The sequence below is a fragment of the Ambystoma mexicanum genome, chromosome 3q, assembly GCF_040938575.1.
Source record: "Ambystoma mexicanum isolate Mex_15411 chromosome 3q, UKY_AmexF1_1, whole genome shotgun sequence".
NCBI lineage: Eukaryota > Metazoa > Chordata > Amphibia > Caudata > Ambystomatidae > Ambystoma > Ambystoma mexicanum.
In genome coordinates, this window is record NC_090926.1 from 373,058,935 (window position 1) to 373,078,371 (window position 19,437).

The following is a 19,437-nucleotide window of genomic DNA, read 5'->3' on the forward strand; positions in this document are numbered from 1 at the left end:
GTGTGGTACTCAGCGGATGCATCTCATGGGGAGGGAAGCTCTCCATGGGACCAGTGACCATCACTTGGGAGAACATGGTATACCCATCCTTCATTTCACTCCCTTCCTTCCTTTCACCCCACTCAGTACCCTGTGGTCCCCCACACCAAGTCTCAGGAGAAAACTAAGACGAAGAAGATTGCCACTGAACTCTGTGATGATCATCAGTTCAGTACTGTGACAAGGAGGAAGTATGGAGCAATGAGGAATACCTATGGAGACTAACACACAGTCTAGTTGCTGGAGACTGCATATTGGTTTCCCAAAGTACAAATGAAAAGAAGGACTATGCCATTGGTCAAGCCTGCACCTGAGGAACCAAGAGTGACATTTGAATGCCGCAGATGGAGGAAGAAGCTGCAGACCGGGATGATGGTGGAGAGAAGCCAATGTCTCTGAGGGTGCTGCCAAAAACCGGCAGCCCACAGGAAACCGAAGAGAAACCAAGTATGTGGAAGACTTCGGGCGTCTGCTAGAGTGAAGCCACAAAGCATGAATCACTCTAGCAGGGAAGTGGACCACAGCGGGAGCAGAGAGAGAAGGATTGGAAGCTCGCCCAGAGAGTTGGAGAAGCTCGAGCAGGAAGCCACGCAGCAAGAATCCCGAAAGAGGGTACGGTAGCTGCCTGGGTCCATGAGAGGTGCTGGGGACCTAACCCGGGAGCCTGCGGAGGCTCGCAGATCTGAAACAAACTAAAGAGGCTGTTAAAACACGGGTCAAGAAATATAACGACACAGATATACGCCGCATCAGTAGACACTTGGCAGGAGATTAAACCAAGTGTCCGAGAAGACCAATACAAAGGGGTCTGGGACTTATTCAAAGAGACTGATAAAACACAGGTCAATAACCCCAACAGAAATATAAGGACACAGACATATGCTGCATCTGTAGAGACTTGGCAGGAGATTAAACCAAGTGTCCGGGAAAGCCAATACAAAGGGGTCTGGGACCCAAGTGAACCACAGAGATAAAGCCAAAGTACAAGGGTCAAGGACCCGAAAGAAATACAGTAGCAAAGCCAAGCTAAGAGGGTCCAGTACCCTGAGAATAGCAAGAAGAGAAAGATTGAAACAAACTGTGTAAAATATCCTATGTGCAGCAGTACCTGGCAGGGGAGTACACAAGCCCTGTTCAGTTGGACACTGAGTGAAGCTGGGTTAGAGAACAAGCGAAAGCAACACACCAGGGCCTAGGACCCATATGAAGTTGGGCAAGGCCAACAAAAGCAAAGCACATGGGTCAGGGACCCATACAAGAGCAAAGACACACATAATCCAGGGGCTGAGGGCCAAAGCAAGTCAGAGACAGCGCAGAGGGATCTGGGACCCATTTGAAAGAGAAAGAGAAGCGTAAGAAGCAAAAACAAGGGGTCATGCACCCATTACCAAAGAAAGAGACATTTTCTGAGTTTTTCAGTCAAGACTGGCAGGATAGTGTACCAAACTTGGCGCGGTTGGAAGAAGAACAATGGGAAGAGACCCCTCTCCTTTTACAAGGAAAATAGGTTTTGGGATTAAAGAAAAGGTCTACAATTAAGTCTAGCAGGATAGTGAACCAGACTTATCACTATGTTTGGGAATTGAAGACAAGAACAAGGGGAAGAGACCCCCCCTTGATACTTGGGAACTGTGTTTAGAGGGTCACTGAATCGTTTTTTCACTCTACGAACTGAATGTTAAAGGTCTACATCCAGGACGAGAGAAGCCCCGTTCTGGATCAAGAAGATGCCCAGTTTTTCCTAAGTTAATTTATTTTAAGGGATGGAAATAGGTTTGGACACAGGATGGTGGACTTTATACATTACAAGACAACAAGACATCCTGACAGAGTCCTTAGTATTCTGTTGAGGTAGGGCAACCCCTCATAGAATTAGGGCAAGATAGGTTGTTTCCTTTGCTTTTATAATAAAAGTCTTTGCCAACAAGCATGCCAACACTGTGTCTGACTCGTACTTCTGCACACTTAAAATGACAAAAACAATAATAATATAGCTATTAAACCATCATCGTGTAGTATATTGCCACAATTCTGCCACAAGCATTTCGGAGAACTGTATTCGGATCTCAATCCGAATTCTATGATTAACCAGGAGGAAGGCAAGAGAACTAATTCTGGAGTTTTGGCTCTGATCATGATAACAGTGATTGAGGTGAAACAAGCCACAAGGGCCCTCCAGGGTGGAAAAGCACCAGGCCCGATAAGATTCCCATAGACCTCATCAAAACAGGGATGATCCCTATGTCTTGGCGCCTGGCAGGAATCATTCCAATCTTCAAAAAGGGGGAGACAGAAACCTACCGTCCAATATCACTCCTGGATGGAGCTGGTAAACATTTTGGAAAGGTTCTGTTGGAACGCCTACAGGGGTGGGCTGTGTTTGCAGGGTTAATAAGTAAATTTCAAACCGGGTTCCAAGAACAGATTAGCATGGTTGACCAGTATTTTTGCCTGGTACAGATCCTGAAATGATGGGGCTCAAACTCACTCTGGGAGTATTCCTAAATAAGTGCAAGGAATTTAGACTATCACTAAATAAGGAAAAAACAAATACTATGGTGTTCCGACATAGATTGGCCAGAAAGGTTAACCTTGTAATGTATGTCGATGGTGCCGCCCTGGAGAACATTTCCACCTACGATTATCTTGCAATCAGGTTCTCAGATAATGGATTATGGACCAACCAGGTAGCAAAAGCTACAGCAACCCCTACGTTTCCACTATACTCATGCTAGTGGGGCCATTAGTCCAGCCATTCGGTTATACCGATCATAGGCTCTTGCGTCGGCACTGTACAGGGCAGAGATATGGGGTTGCGCTAATGTTGAAGCCCTGGGAGTTTCCGAAACCACATTTTTAAAGCCAGTATGGTTCTGGGCAAGACTTTGCTTTGGTCCTCCCCAGGTTTGGGTTGTATAGAGAGGTTGTGAAACACATGATAACCATGGCTGACAAAGCTAAACCTAAGCAAATTCTGGGTTGAACCAGAAGCCATGAGCAGCCAGGCTAAGGGGAGAATCAAACAAGTGGGTGCAGAGTACTCTAGGTGCTCCATGGTGGCAGCATGCCGAAAGCTCTGAACTGGAATTAGATACCTTAGGTCCAAGCCAGCTTTTGGCTTTGAGCCATACCTGGATGCCCTGAGCCCTCGCTTTGCACGCTGCCTGTACATAGAATTTCAAACGCATGCCCTAAAATTGGGGTCCCTCACAAAGACCTGGCTGGGGGCAGTCAAGTCGGTTTGTCCAATGTTTAAGGACCAGGATGAGTCATTAGTACACTTCTTGTTTATTTGCAGGGGGTACAACGATCTTAGGAGAAAATAACTGATCACATTGTTGAAAGAAGCGGGCCTTCGTCAGACCGAAAAGGCCTTGGCGTACTGCCTGGACTCTGGGCGTGCTTATGTAGTTTTCACAGTTACTAAATATACACATAGAGCTTGGCTGAGGTGGTACAATATGCAAAATGGCTAGTGCACAGGTTTGAATTTGAGGGCTCGCTCGGTGATTTTTCGTGGGTATCTTATGGGTATGTTGAGTTTTTACAACTGAGTTGCATTTTATTAACCATTTTTAACTGTGTTCCTATCAATTTTATTCTGTATCATGTTCCATGAAAATGTATTTTATTCATGCTGTTATGGTTTTTAACGCCGAAATAAAGTAATATTGATTGATTAAAAAAAACAATAAGCTGTCATTGTTCCTATAAACAACTTTCATAAAGTAGCCCCCACCCTTGTGCCGCAAACACATTCAAACATCACTCTTGCACAGCCATAGATACATACACACACACAATCACACACGAGCATACACATACAAAGTCAGTCAAATCATGCACACACATTGCAATTCATTCAAACTCATGCATGTAAACACTTGTTTTGTTTTACTTACCTTAAAGTGAACACGCTATGGCTGCAGTGGGCTTCTCTCTGTCTGGGTGTCTACATGGCGACCCTCTCACCATTGCTGTGGGCTTATACATGATTCAAGTCTTTTTCTAAGAGAATTCGGGCCTGGTTCCTCATGTTTATGAAAGCAGTCCCAAGATCCCTTAGAAAGAGGGCTAAAACATGTGTAAACAAACAACAACACTGCAAGAGTAAGGATGCAGATGTCATAGGTTTACTGGTATAGTAGGGCACCCTGCAGACCCCGCAAAGTGAATGGCCAGCATCAGGAGCCCCTTTACCCGGGGCTATGGTACAACACGTAGGTGGCCAACCCATCTCAGCTGTTTCCCTGCATTTTTCCCAGCATTGTATATGGGGGGAAAGCCCCTCCCACACCTCCTTCCATGCCCCCACCCTTTCCTCAGCCCCCAAAATTAAAAAGAAACATAGACTAGCCCCCTCCTTAAAAATGCCACAAAAAATGCAGCAAAACGGCTGCCATGGTTTGGCCCCTACAAGTTTGGGCGGTACCTGCCTGGGTGTTACCACCACAAACCAAGGGGGCTGCAGGAGCCCTTGCCATGCCGGTGATTTGGAGGAGATGCAGATGGTTAACCTCTCGTGTGATGAGTACATTTGCTGTCAGTTGCAGCCTCTGAGGGAAGTGGTGTTCCTCTTGTGGTTATGGGCTCTTTAGACCCAAGCAGGTGTTGCCTGAGGTGGGCGAGATGTTTGGGGGTGGCTCAGGAGGAATAGAGGAGGTAGATCTGATGAAGGGTTTAGCACTCACACAGGGGGGGAAGTGGAGGAGGAGCCGGAGGTGGCCTGCTCAAAACCTCTGGATATATATGTTTCATGTCAGCATACAAGAAATGTATAAAACTGCCCTAGTTGAAGGTAAACCAAATGGCACTTTTTCATATAGAAAGCTCAAATCTACTCATATACTCATACTGTCATATGATGTTCAAGGTTTGGTTAATGAGGCTGATTAAAGACATCTTTGGACTGTACCTGCTCTTCCAATTTTCACCAGAGTGCTATTCAAAGTTATCTTGCATTCACAGTGTACTTTGCTTTGCTTCTCCTACAGGTAATGCCTTTGTGGTGAGCCTCGCCATCGCTGACCTCTTGGTGGCCTTCTATACCTACCCATTGGTCCTGATGGCCATTTTCCATGACGACTGGGTTATGGGAAACCTCCACTGCCAGATCAGCGGCTTCCTGATGGGGCTAAGTGTCATCAGTTCCATTTTCAACATCACTGGAATTGCAATAAACCGCTACTGCTACATCTGCCACAATCTCAAGTACAACAAGGTCTTCTCCAGTGCTAACACAATCTTCTATGTGGCACTGGTGTGGGTGCTCACCTTCATAGCCGTAGTGCCTAACTTCTTTATGGATTCACTGCAGTATGATCGCCGGGTGTACTCCTGCACCTTTGCTCAATCTGCCAGCTCCCTCTACACCATTGCTGTAGTGGTGGTCCACTTCTTCTTGCCTATCTTTATTGTTACCTATTGCTACCTCAGGATCTGGGTGCTGGTCATTCAAGTGCGACGCAGGGTCAAACCTGATGCCCGGCCCAGGATCAAGCCCCATGATCTGCGGAACTTCTTGACCATGTTCGTGGTCTTTGTGCTTTTCGCTGTTTGCTGGGCTCCGTTGAACTTCATTGGGTTGGCAGTGGCAGTAGATCCAGGCCTCAGCAAGTCCATCCCAGGGTGGCTCTTCACTGCTAGTTACTTTATGGCCTACTTCAATAGCTGCCTGAATGCAGTTATCTATGGTGTGCTAAACCACAACTTCAGAAAAGAGTATGGGAGGATAATGCAGGCTCTCTTTCAATTTTGGTAAAGTGGGTGGAGGCTGAAATGGAAAAATATACATTTTAATTAAGCACTCAAAGACTGGGTACACATTTAGCTCAATTCTACTCTGGAGTAACAGCTGCATGCTCAAGGATTTGCAGAGTGGGTATTTCTTCTGTCACAAATGTCTCTTTTTATTGTAGCAGTCGAGTCTGGCAACAGGAAAGGTTGGCCAGTATGCCTAACCATTGGATAAACCATTCCATGGTGATCTTCCTCATATGTGAACTTCTGTTTGGCAGGGATACCTGACAACCTCAAGTCAATCAACCAAGAAAGCGGCAACACATGACTTAAAACAGGTTGTCAGACCACAAATAATCATATAATCAACCTGAGTCTGTTGCTTAGAAATCCCACTGAAACTTGGCCAAAGTATCCACTTTAATTTGGGGACTACAGAATTCAGCATAAACAATGAATGTTCAGTGGTGACTTGCCACAATCTGGACAATACTAGATTACATCACCATAAAGAGCAAATATGTCTGACACAGCGATACCAAAACAAAATAGACCAATCCAAGACAATGGGCCTCATTACGAGGTCGGCTATAATTTGCCGGTGCCACCAGCAGGTTGCCGCTGACCCCAAAACACTGAATCTGCCACCGGCATCATAAGTCCCGGTGGAGCGTGAAGTCAGGCGGCAGATTCGGTAACTCCCAATTCCTGTGGAGTCCCGTAGGACTCCATGAGAGTAGGGAGACGGAAGCACTGGCACCGTTATTAACGTGCCGGTGCTTCCTTGACTTCTCTGCCTACTGTGAGAAACCAGAAGTTGTCTCACCCACTACTCCCCAGGGATCTGTTATCCAGGTAGCCAGGACACCCTTGTTTCCGGGCCGACACACTCGTAATGAGGCCCAATGACTCAAAACAAATCCCAATCAACTCCAGACAATGCCATCAAACAAAAGTAGACCATTCTGAGAGTGTTACATAAAAACAGACCAATTCCAGACTATGATATCAAACAAAACAAACAAATCCCTGGCAGTGGCATCCAACAAAATTAGACCAACCACAGATGGTTACATCAACACAGATCATACCCCAACAATGACATCAAACAAAATCAGGCCAATTCCAGGAAATTATATCCAATGAAATATGTGATATCACACGTTGACACCTGGAAAAAAAGGACCAATGCCCAGACAATGACAGCAAATAATACCCTACCAGGGGGAGGCAGTGATATCGAGTGATAACCGCACCACACTAGACAAACATAGGAAAGAAAAGCAGGCCAAACATAGAAAATGGCAACACAATGAATCCAGACCTATCAAAGAACAGATAATGATGTCAAACAAATCAGACCATTTCCAGACAACTACATTTAAGAGTTAATTTTGAAATTCTAGAGGGAAACAAAAATGTAACTACAGTTTTGTGCTCAGACTCTTTGCTTGGTATTAGGTGTTTCTGAAGCTAGGGGTGTGTTTAGTGAGAATCTGTGATTGGCTGGAAGGTAGTCTGGAGGAATGGAGATGAACTCAGCCCTGACCTTGTAAAAGTACTCGGAAACGCTTGCCCCTCGAGACAACTGCAAACCAGGCCACACCTTAATCCAACCAAACGCCATACATATGGCAGCATGCCAATCGTAAATGCGAACAAATACAACAGTACACACCGGCCTCACCAACACCATGCGCCCATAATACCAACGCAGTCTCAAACAGCTTAAAGATAGCACTGCGCCACTCCCCAAAATAGCTAATGCAATTTAGCATGCTAAATGCACATATACCACACTCTTGTGCAATTAACACAGTTCATGACACAAAGCTGGTTGCACTTTGGAATGACTGAATCCAAAAGTCTGAGTCCCAAAAGTCCGTTTTTTTATTTCCCATTTGTTCACATATATATATGTGGGGGGAGACCCCCCAAAGCCCCCCACCTTACCCCTATACATTTTTTATTAACTTTACCCCCCATATATATATATATATTCGAACAAATAGAGGTCAGACTTTTGGGCTTCAGACTTTTTGCCCTCTGTAATATCGTACAATACCTGCACTTTGCCTCCCAAAACAATCACAATGGAAGACAGCAGACACAAGAGACATCACACCTGCAAACAAATAACCCTGTGTAAAAGGTCATACAGAGGGTAACAAATGCCTCTTCAGCGCCTTTAACAAAGAATAACATGAAGGAGCCACCAGTACCTCTTGATATGCAATCAAGACAGCATGAAAGAGCATGGAGAGGGCAGTCCACTTACTCGACAACACAACCAGCTTAACTGAGCACACCAAACACAATCCCATCTGAAACCAGCACTAGGCCAATAGCAATACAGAACTAAACATGCCACTCTTCCATCAGCACTAACACAACAGAATACAATAGACGAACCAACAGGACACCCACACATAGACACACACACACCAATCCCAGCATCACAAAAGACAGGAAATAGCTCTTCAACAAAATACATAGTACAAGACAAAATCCCACACAATCTAAAACAACATCAAAAGCCACACGTAGAGCAATGTGCTGCTCCAACTACCGTTAAATTCTCAAGGTAAATCTGAGGAGAATGTCTGCCAGTATATTAAAGACATAACTTCACACTTTGGACAAAGAACAAACATATTGACACCAGGGTATGAGACAGCAGACATATTGGTCAGATTACATATGTTACAAATGTAGGGATTAGACAGTTGGATATTTGACAACTGTGCATCCCGCAAGATAAACAGTTCCTACAAGCTCAGGTATTATATCACAGATCTATCATTCAATGTGCATTTCTCTCACAGTCACCAGAAAGAGAGCACTCTCAACTAACATAGAACATGCAGTGTCAAGCTTCAGACAGCAGAGCTACCAGTCCTCAAGGTTACATAGATTCTGCAGCATCAAACTTTCATATCTCACTTTCCATGTCTTCCAAACTGACACATTAGTAAGCTGTATAGAAATTCCATTAGAATGTATTACAGATGTATAACAGAGGTACTAGGATGAGCTACAGATAACATTTCACACACACCTTCACTGTATTCTCTATCTGTGCAGTATCAGGAAGTCTTTTGGAAACCCAAATCAATGATACCACTGTGAGACTCATCCACAGAACTTTAATGTGTTAATCTTTAAAGATATACATCGTTGATGTGGGTTCTATAGGTTGCAAGTATGGAAGGATCGATTCACTGGATAAAATCCTCTTCACAAGGCTGCTTTACACAAAAATACACTTTAGAAGAACCCTTCCTTTGAAGGCCTTCTCCAAAGGAGCCGAATTTTAAGAAGACCACGTACACGTGAGTGTTCTTTGTACCTTCAAAACACCTCACCGCAAAAACCCTGGAACAAAGACTCTGTCCTCTGGATCACTATCAACAGATGGGTGATTCCCATTTTATGTGCTCGATTCATCATTTTAGTTTTGTGAAAACATTTTTTTATAATAAAATAACCTTTCTGTGGTTTTGAATGTGCATTTTGGTTGTTTATTTTGAGGGTGGGACAGACATCACCAATCAGATATGTTCTTTTTCTCTTTTGTGTACATTTAATATGAGGTCACCCAGACAGTAGAGAAGAAGAGTTCTGTGGTCAGTGTGACGGGGCCTCTGGGTTTTTCTGACCAATATAAAAAACATCACTTCAGAAGAGCGCTTCCACAGTTGTTCTCTTCAGAAACCCTTTTTTTAAAGACCAACCTGTAGCCAGTTCCAAAATAGCCAACTTCAAAGTGCCCTTCACCCCCCAGCAACCGTCCTGACTACCGCAGACACCTTTGAAAATAACCCTTTTAAAGGTTCCGTCCCCAAGAACCATCTTGAGAAGGGCTCTTTCACAAGACCCTCTACGCAAACACAGTCCTGCACCACACACACACACACACACAACTATCTTTCAAAAGACGAGTTTCATAGGAACTTTCTTTCATTAACCCTTCACATAAGAGCCCCCTTTACATGAATCTGTCCAAACAGGAGTTTGACACAAGAATTCATCCAGAATACGATTTTGTCACAAGAGGAGTCTGACACAAAACCTCTACGAGAAGACGATCCTGTCACAAGAATTCCGACAGATGACTCCTTCCGCAAACAGTCTTCTTTAAAGAAACCTTTCATGAGTCTCCTTTTGGGATCATCCCTATCACAACACATTTCTTAACTCAACTACTTTCATAAAACCTCCAACAAGAGCCCTTCCTTGTGGGACAGGTCCCGTCATCCTAAGGATGACAGCTGGTTGAGCATCATTAGGACTCAAAGCCAAGATAAAACATACAAGAAAAGGCTTGCCATCTCCGCTCAGCACACCTCTTCCAGAAAATCCTCCTTAGAAGTGAAGAAAGACTGACAGGTGTGTGTTTGCAACAGGTGACTAAAGAAGGTGATTAAAGGAATTCAAACCAAGATTCGGGTAGTTGGCATTAAAGTCTGTATCTGTGCTGGTTTCTGAATGCCTACACGCATTGTTACTTGGATAAAACATATTTCATGGTCATTAATTTTCTGGATGGTGTTGTTACCACTGTGTATGCTACCAAGATGTGGTCCACAAAATGTCATCTCTAAGGCATGTTTTCTGCAAGATTTTGCTATTTGTGCAACGGGTGTTAAAAAAACAGAAAGAATCATGTAAGCATACAGTACATTCACACCACTGCACAAAGAAAAGCACTAATGGCGTCATAAAGGCTTGCGGGGAAGAGGGAGAAACGTGGTGACACGATTAGTGCACATTATTCCACTTATCCAGGAAGAAACACAGGTGGTATTTTATAGGGATTACCGGTATTTAGCTAATCTGCAAGACAATACACATCTGAGAAATCTGGCCAATTACAATCTGTTCCTCCCCATGAAGACCTCTGGGTTCTCCCCAAAAAGTGACTGCTAGCAAAACTTGATTAAAAATGCTTTGTGATGTGACAGGTGATTCCAAACACAGACATGGCATTGGTTGAAGCACCACAGTGATTCACATTCTTTTATTGGGCATTTGAAGCCCTGTCTCCCAGGACCCTTCAGAAATGTCCCATCGCTGTGCATTGACTATGACAGACACATGCACCTTATGGTAAAGGGCCATCCATACAGGAAAACTATGCATAATTTGCTGATTTATTTCATTGGTCTTGGAGTGGCTATTGCAGAAACAGATCATAAGGCTCATGTAAAGAGAACGGGGTTTGACCCCATTGCTCTACGTGTATGCTCTCTTGGCCTCCCATATCCTCATAGCATCTTCTCTCACTCAATCCTCATTGAGGGCCCCTATTTCTCCTATACCCTACCATAAGGGCTTATGGGAGGAAATTGTAGAAGCCTTGAGCTTCATTTCCCAGTGAAGCTCCAATGCCATGACCTAATCTGCCCCCCCCAGCGTATACATCACAAAAAGGAAACATCGGGTAACCTACGCCTGTCAATCTTATCCTTTATCTATCAGGCTAGCCAAGGCCCTTTAAATAGGAAAGCAGTGCATTGCATTCTGGGAATACTCCCCCATGCTCTACCTTTCCCAGATATATTAGCAGATCCGTAAAACCATCCTCCAAAATGATTCCCACTGCAAACATAACTCAAGAGATGAGCCGGCCATCCACTTACCGACAGATGGGCGCTAAATTGAAATGTTGAAACAGAAATGTTCACTATGGAGGAGGCCATTTCAACCCAAGATGATGAAACAAATATTCTCCTTCCCCTACACAATCATGGGAGAGCTGTCTTCCAACCAATATGCTTTGTTAAGGTGATTTGATGTGTGGAAGTTTTAATAAAGCAAGAAGGCAGAGTAATGTCACTGCTTTCCATCTGTCTGTGTGTGTACTTGTCATTTGAAGTACAATGCGAGGACCGACAGGTTTCAAATCTCATGTTCGATCCTCCATAATCTCTTTATATATGACTGGCGTGGGCTGCAGAAACCCATGTCGATTCAGTTTCTAAACCCTTCTCCACATGCATGTGGATATCCACTGATTTGTCTCCACCCTGTGCCAAGATGATCCTCTGCTCGAGACTTTATACACAGCCTTATCAAAATGTCTTTGTAAGTGACTAAGAGGATATTTGGATCCAGCTATTCAACAGTACTATGCTCCTCATTGAGATGCCTGTGGAAGAACCACAGGACAGAGAACGACCCACCGTGCATTCTTGGAATCTGGCTTTTTACCAGGATGTCGACACATCTTGGCACATGGTGGAGACATATCCTTGGATATTGTGAGGGGTCAGAATTGTGAGACAGACAACTTTTGAATGATTTTTCAACACACACCCTTTTATTAAATTATAAATGTTATCAAACGCCTCACTATACCAACTCTGACGAGGATTTCCCTGCCTATCAAAACTAAAGGGAAGCACTCTAACACAGGATGTCTGGCCCTCACACTTAAACATCAAATACATAAAGAAAGACATGAAAATTCAGACTAACATCAACAATGATATTCACAGTCTCTTTTGGTAACATGGATGAATTCCCCTTCCCCAGGTTTCAAGGAAATTCAGTTCAGTGTTCAACAAAAGAAAAAGAAAACAAGCAAATCCGTATTCGGTGATAGAGTCTTAGTTCAGTTCTTAGCTCCTTCAATGTTGATGTAAAGTTCTGTTAAACAAGGTTCCAACAACAGGAAAGCTTTTCTTCTTGGTGAAATAAAGACTTTCCACTACATAAAGATAGCCTCAATGTTATATCCATCCACAATGATTGGCCACAACTTCCAGTTGTCCAAGAAGAAATGCCACAATTCAATGGAAATACAGCTTCTGTAAATGTTAATGAAACACAGTTCTAGATTAACACTTAGTATGTCTTCTCTTTCCAAGATTAAGAGTCACAGTAGGTATCTTTATCAGGATGACTTCATAGAACTTCTACCTCAACAACTTCAACTTCTACAAGAGTTCACCATGAGGGTCTCCTCCTTTGCCTCATACTATTCTACCTTTGTTTGTGCTACTGCAGTCTCACATTTACTGACAACCAAATACACCACTACAGCTTCAGTACTTTGCGACACTTTAAACAGGTTTTGGTTATGACAAGATTCACTTTCTGGTACTTCAACACCTTCAAGTAGACAAGACACTTTTCCTCTGAACCTTCCTTTTCAGAGGAGCATCCTCTGTGCCTCTCTTGTCTGTCTGCAACCAACAACAACCTAGAATTGACTTTAGGACACACTTCTCTCTTCCTACTCTTTCTGGCAATATAGGCTGTATCACCTTCAAAGAATGTTTATAAGTAGCAGGTTTCCATTCACCAACCTTGACTTTCTCCCTCTGCTTATTGTTATCCAGAATAATTATCCAGAAGCTTTGTTGCCACTCTCTTGGCTTCAGCTAATGCTTGCACACTTGTATCTTAGGCAATGCTGAGATTCAGTTTGGCTCACAGTACTGTTCAGACTGTTCTTTGGTTTTGGGAAAGACCGGCTTCAGTCTCAATTGGGGAAAATACCTTGTTATTGCTTGGCTTGGACAATGCTTGCTCTCTTTAACTGATAAATAACAGTTTTTTAACACTGTTCCTCTCTTTTTAAGCACTTATTGACTGCGTTAATAAAGATTCAGAGGTCACTCTTCCCCCGGAATCGTAATTAGGCACATGCAACCACTTAAAGGAGTCTCTCCTCCTCAACACTGAGGCCATCATGTCGCCCCTTGCACCACCTGACTCGCTGGACACCGCTCGCCCTTCTCCCCGCCACCCGGTACAGCTGTACCTCTCATCTGTCCCCCTCTATATCATACCCCAGTTGTATATCTGTTCTGCTGTTACCACGCAAAGGCACTCTGTAATGCATCTGTAATATTGTACACCTCTGTAAAGCACTCCGTTATGTATCTGCATTAGTGTATACCTCTTTAAAGCGCTGCGTTACTTCTCGAAGCTAGTTCCGCGCTCAATAAATACAATAATAATTATTATTATTCATGTGCTTTGCAAGGTTATAAGTTCAAGAAATGATTTTCACAGCGTTTGCTCTTCATGCAAGTGAAACAGAGAATATTCGGTCACACGCGAATGCTACAATTCAAGTTTTCCTTTGTTAGAGGCTCAACGATCAACTTTGCATCACCTCTACTCAAATGCAAGTGATTATTTAGCTGGATACTCTTGCCTGCAGTGCTCACACAAGGAAACCAAATGCCTGGTTCAACTCATTGGCTTCGGGGTTCCTTTTTCTGCATGCCTCACAACTTTTACAGCTTCTGGCTTCACTTGGGGCACACACCCTTCCTTGCTGAAGGCGTCTCCGGCTCAGCCGCTAAAGTAAGGAGCCCCTCTCGTTCATGAGACCCACAGCTTCACTGCAGATTCTTGCCACTTTCTCCGACATACTTCCTGCTTCGCAATCTCTGCAATTAGGCTCATATGGGGAAAGGCAGCCAACATTGTACTTCTTTCTTCTGCTTATGCTACTACTGCATACACTCCAGCCACAGTTACAGCGCCTTCTAATTGCCTGCAACTAAGGGGGCCTTTTAAGCCTCTCAGCTTTCCTCAAGTGTGGGCTACCAGGGTTAATTGCCTGACTGCTACTACTACATGACTTTTCAGCCATCTTCCTCGAACCTGGTACTTATGGGATTATGGGACTTTTAGTCCCAGTTGACAAAGTTCGATTTTCTGACTTCTTCTGTTTGGCAAAAATCCATTAAAAGTGTGGGGTTGTGGGGAAAGTTAAATATGAGGGTTTCCCAGTCGTCCTGGCCTGTTTCCACCCAATGTGATACTCCCACAGAACACCACCCCCAGGGTCGGGATCAGTCAGCATCTGCCCTTCCCTGGCCACATAAAATGGGTCCCAGGCCAGGTATTTGAGAGGAATCATCACTAATTCACCACATGCCCTTGCCCTAATATTGCTGGTTCTCTCAGCCTGTAAAGGAAATCGGGAAAGGAAATCAACATTACCTTGTTCCTTTCCTTTCTGATGTTCCACTGAGAAGCAATAAGGCTGTAGATATAAAAACCAGCTCATGATCCTAGCATTGGTATCTTTCCTCAAACGAAACCATTTAAGAAGAGCATGATCATTGTGAACTTGCGTCCTGTTAAATAGTATTTTAAGTATGTTATTGCTGTAACGAACTCATGGTGGCAACAGTAAAGACAGACATGAGTGATCACAGTTCAAGGGTGTTTTATTAAAATGTAAATGTAGGGTGGTAAAACTTCTACTCTGAACCTAAATCTAAGATGGGACCAAGCGTCGACCATCAAATGAAAAATAAGGCATTCCTTGTGGCATTGTGTCCAAATAAGAGGTCCCATACTAAGAAAAACCTTCTGGCAATTCCCTACAACTAATTACAAAAAGAGTGTGGGATGAGCGTTTAATAAAGAAAGAAGTGTCACAAATAATAAGTCAGGATGTGATTGGCAAGGGTATCCCTTCCCCACCTTTTCAGCACGGGACAAGGGGAGTCCTTGGAGCACAGCACACGCTCGAGCTTTCTCAGCACCAGCTGACAGTTCCTTTCCAGCTATCAGGTTCTTCGATGGATAAGTCTCTTCAATAAAAAGTCTCTTGCCTTCGAGGGCCTGATGTATTCAACAAAAAACAAAAGGTTCCTTTACAAATGGACTTTGGGTGAGGACTTTTCACCCTTGGATCTCCCTCGACCGGGCTTGGACCCAATTGAAAAGGGGGACCATTCACTTCTGCTGGTCTTCCAATGCTTCTTACTTTCACGGGTCTTAATGTCTTTTTAAACACTTCTTCAGGCTGTGCCCCTGATTGCCGGCTTCCCTCTACCCGGTACACCCTCACTAATTTTTACACAAACAGTTCACTATGGGACTTTAGACTTTGCCCTGTCTCGCTAGCCTCCCTCTGCCGGGTACACTCTCGCCAACTTCTACTGACAGTTCATGTACTAGTTTTCACCATGCAGGATTCAATTCCCATTATTTCACAATCAACCGTCGGTCAAAGACTTACGATGGTACAGAGGATTTTACATGACCCCTGTATGACCACTTTGACCTCTCTTCGCCTCTTCCCAAGGCCCTCTGGTTACGGTAGTCTCTTATCATTGGGTAACCGGCCAGAGTTTCCTGCGTGAGACCCACGTGGTGCCGGTCACCTCTGTTGCGGGTTTTCCCCATCTTTTCTCAATAGTTCCTTTCAAAGTTCAAATGCACTCTTCTCCTTCAAGTCAAGGTTGGTACCACTGAGACAAGCGTCCCTCCCCGGCTTGGTGATCAGCGGAGGCGGGTCTCGTGTACTGTAGACATCTGCTGCAACACATGCTGGCCTTTGTTTGCGGTCTTATGTTTCTGTTTGCTGAGGTTTCACTTCTTTCCTTGTCACCCTCTCAGTATTTGCCATCTTTCGCCTCCTCTTCAACTGCCGTGCTGAGTTAGCCCTCACATCATGCAGTCTACCTTGCTCATCCAGTGCTCTTGTGCGCCACCTTTTATCCCTGTGGGGAAGCAAAAGGGCTATCAGGTGTATGTGATTCTGGTAAAATGCCTGACTTTTCCTGATCCTTGTATTGGGACATGTCAGGTAAACAGCTCTGGTGTAGTCCGTTGTCTTTTGTGTTGTGCAAATGTGTTTGTGTCGGAAAAGGGGCTGGCGGTTTTTTGGAATATGCTACATGGTATGATGGGGAAAAGGTGTTGAAAGAAAGGGGATACCGCGTCTCACCCAGCGGTATCCCACTCCTACTCCTCAAGGACCCCTCGTCCAGGTGATCTCACTGGTCCACTCCCAGGAACTGGATCGAATAGCAATGGTCGTGTCCTGCCCACCTAGATGACAGATCCCCGGGGACTAGCTAGGGAGACACCTTCAGGTTTCTCCCATACTCTTCCTCCATGCAATGTAGCCACATGTGTTTCACAGGGCAACCAGGAAAGAAAATGTACATTTCCCTGGTCTTTTCCTTTTCGGTGTTCCACAGTGAAACAATAGGGTTGTAGGTCTAGAGACCATCGCATGACCCGAGGCTTGGAGTCTTTGCATTGGCTAATTCAAACTAGGGGTGAGTGGTCTGTGACAAGTGTGAACTTTTGTCCGAATAGGTAGTACCTGAGATGGATAATGGCCCACTTGATGGCCGGTGCCTCCAGTTCCAACACAGAGTATTTTATTTTCACGTTGGAACAGCTTGTGGCTGGTGAATAGTATGGGAGGTTCCAATCCATTGCAAACCTGTGACAGGAAGCATGGGTGTAATTTTAGGGGGGACAGGGGTGTTTGTCCCCGCCAACTTTCATGGCACACCATTTTGTCCCCATTCATTTGGGTGGGGCACCTTTTCTTCAGATGTCATGCCCCCCCAACATTTTCAGCAAAATTACTCCACTGACAGGAAGGCTCCTAACTATGTGAGGGAGGCATCTGTCTTTAAAACAAACTCCTTAGAGAAGTCAACTACCTTTAAGACTGGGTTATGACACAGCGTCTGCTTCAGGGTGTTCTAACATATCTTATCTTCGTCATTCCAATGAAGTTCTGGGGTTTGGCATGCTTAAGTTTATCTGTCAGCCGGGCTGTTTTGTCCGAAAAGTTAGGGATAAATCTTTGGTAATATTCTAACCCAAGAAAATCTCTAAGATCTCTTTTGGTCTTGGGAGTTGGTGTATCTAAGACACTTTTTACCTTCTTATGTTGAGGTTATACATTCCCATTGCCTATGAAGAAGCCAACATATTTTATGGCTGATTGGGCCAATCTGCACTTAGCTGGATTAGCAGTTAGGCCAGCGTTTCTGAGAACTTTCATGTTAGTACAAAGATGGAAGAGATGGTCCTCCCAAGTTTTACCATAAATGACAATATCGTCAATGTAAGCTTCACAGAAATCAGAATAGGGTTGTAGGATTTCATCCATGAGGCATTGGAAGGTGGCTGGTGCACCGTGTAGACTGAAAGGAAAGACTTTAAATTGGAATAATCCTAGCAGCATGGAAACCGCTGTCTTTTCCTCATTTGGTCCATATACAAGAACTTGCCAGCACACCTTAGTTCAGTCTAGGGTCCATAGAAAGTGGCTGCTCCGAGTTTATCAATTAGATCATTGATGTGTGGCATAGGATAGGCATTGAAATCTGATATGGAATTAACTTGATGGAAATCCATACAGAAACTCCAGGAACGGTCAGGTTTATTGACCAACAAGATAGGAGATGACCATGGACTTGAGGAGGGCTCAATGATGTTAGCTTTCAACATTTTGTTGACTTCCTCGATCACTATCTGTATATATACTTAGGGAAGTTGCTATGGTTTTAAGTATACCACTTTACCTTTACGTGTTCTAATATAGTGCTATGCACCTTTTACTCTTCCTGGTTTTCTGAGAATACATTGGGGAATGAAATGAGTACATCTTTTAGATCATGTTTGTGTTGGATGGATAACTCGGAAGGAATTAAATCAAAGTTATCTATATCTTCAAGAACCAGACAGGCTATTATTTTGGCATGGGTGGCTGACGGGTTCTCTTTCCACTCTTTTAAGAGCTTTACATGATATAATTGGATTTTCTCTTTTCTATCTGGTTGGGTTACTCTGTAAGTACATGTTGCCAATTTTTCTACTATCTCATAGGGTCTGTGACATTTGGAGACACGTTGTTCTCTGACGATGGTAAGAGGACTAGTACTTTCTGTCCTGTGGAGAATAATCTTAAATCCACTTTCCTGTTATAAGTGGTCTTTTGCTGCCTCTGGGCTTTTTCCATATGAGTAGAAACTAAGTCTCTGACCAATTTCATATGTTCTCGCATTCAGGTGGCGGTTCGCGAGATGTGAATAGGGGCCTCCTTGCGATCTTCCCAGATTTCCCAGAGCATGTCCAGGACATCTCTCGCCTCTCTTCCATAGCGCAACTCAAAGGAAGAGAAACCTGTGGAAGCTTGGGGGTTTTCCTCACTGCAAATAGTGCCCACGGGATAATTCGGTACAAGTCTTTCCCGCCCTTGTTTACCAGTTTTCATAGAATTCGTTTGAGGGTTTATTCAATCTTTCTACCATGCCATTGGTCTGAGGATGGTACACAGATGTTCGCAAGGTGGTAATGTGGAGTAGCTCTTTGACTTCGGCTATCAGCTTACTCATAACATTCGAACCCTGGTCCATTAGTATCTACTTGGAAACCCAACCCTGGATAAATACTGTAGAAGATGTTTAGGGATCTGCTAGGCAGTGTTATTTCACATTGGGAATGCCTCAGGATATCGGGTTGCATAATCCACGATGACCAGGACATATTTATTACCTAATCTGGATGTTTCAAGCGGTCCAATTAAGTCCATACCAATTCTTGAAAAGGGGATTTCTATGATCGGCAATGGGTTCAGAGGGGCAGGTGGTGGGATATGCGTGCTGGTCTTTTCACATATTTTTCACATCTGGATGAAAGCTTTTACATCTGCGTGGATACCTGGCCAGTAAAACGTCCCACTAATATATGCCTGTGTTTAAGATTGTCCTAAATGTCCTCCGGTAAAATGGGAATGCACGATTTCCAATACAACCTTTCGGTGGCTTTTGGGTATCACTAATTGTGTTTTTACCATGCCTTCTGGGGAGGTCTCTCTTCTATAAAGCATTTTTTTTATTTTTGGAAAGAAAAAGGAACTTCCCTTCTCTA

At 44.0% G+C, this 19,437-nt stretch overlaps 1 protein-coding gene across 1 annotated transcript; it reads left to right on the forward strand.

Moving 5' to 3' along the window:
- The first annotated feature begins 383 nt into the window (after positions 1-383).
- Positions 384-9,206, forward strand: LOC138447978 (melatonin receptor type 1A-like). The gene is made up of 2 exons (XM_069604504.1): positions 384-486; positions 5,034-9,206. The coding sequence occupies exons 1-2, from the start codon at positions 384-386 to the stop codon at positions 5,798-5,800; spliced, it is 870 nt and encodes a 289-aa protein (XP_069460605.1). The 3' UTR covers positions 5,801-9,206.
- Positions 9,207-19,437: the final 10,231 nt, after the last annotated feature.

Excerpts from the sequence above, each read along its gene's own strand:
- LOC138447978 (XM_069604504.1), top strand. The coding sequence starts at position 384 with ATGGAGGAAGAAGCTGCAGACCGGGATGATGGTGGAGAGAAGCCAATG. Across the intron at positions 487-5,033 it reads GGAAACCGAAGAGAAACCAA|GTAATGCCTTTGTGGTGAGC; the intron begins GTATGTGGAAGA and ends CTTCTCCTACAG.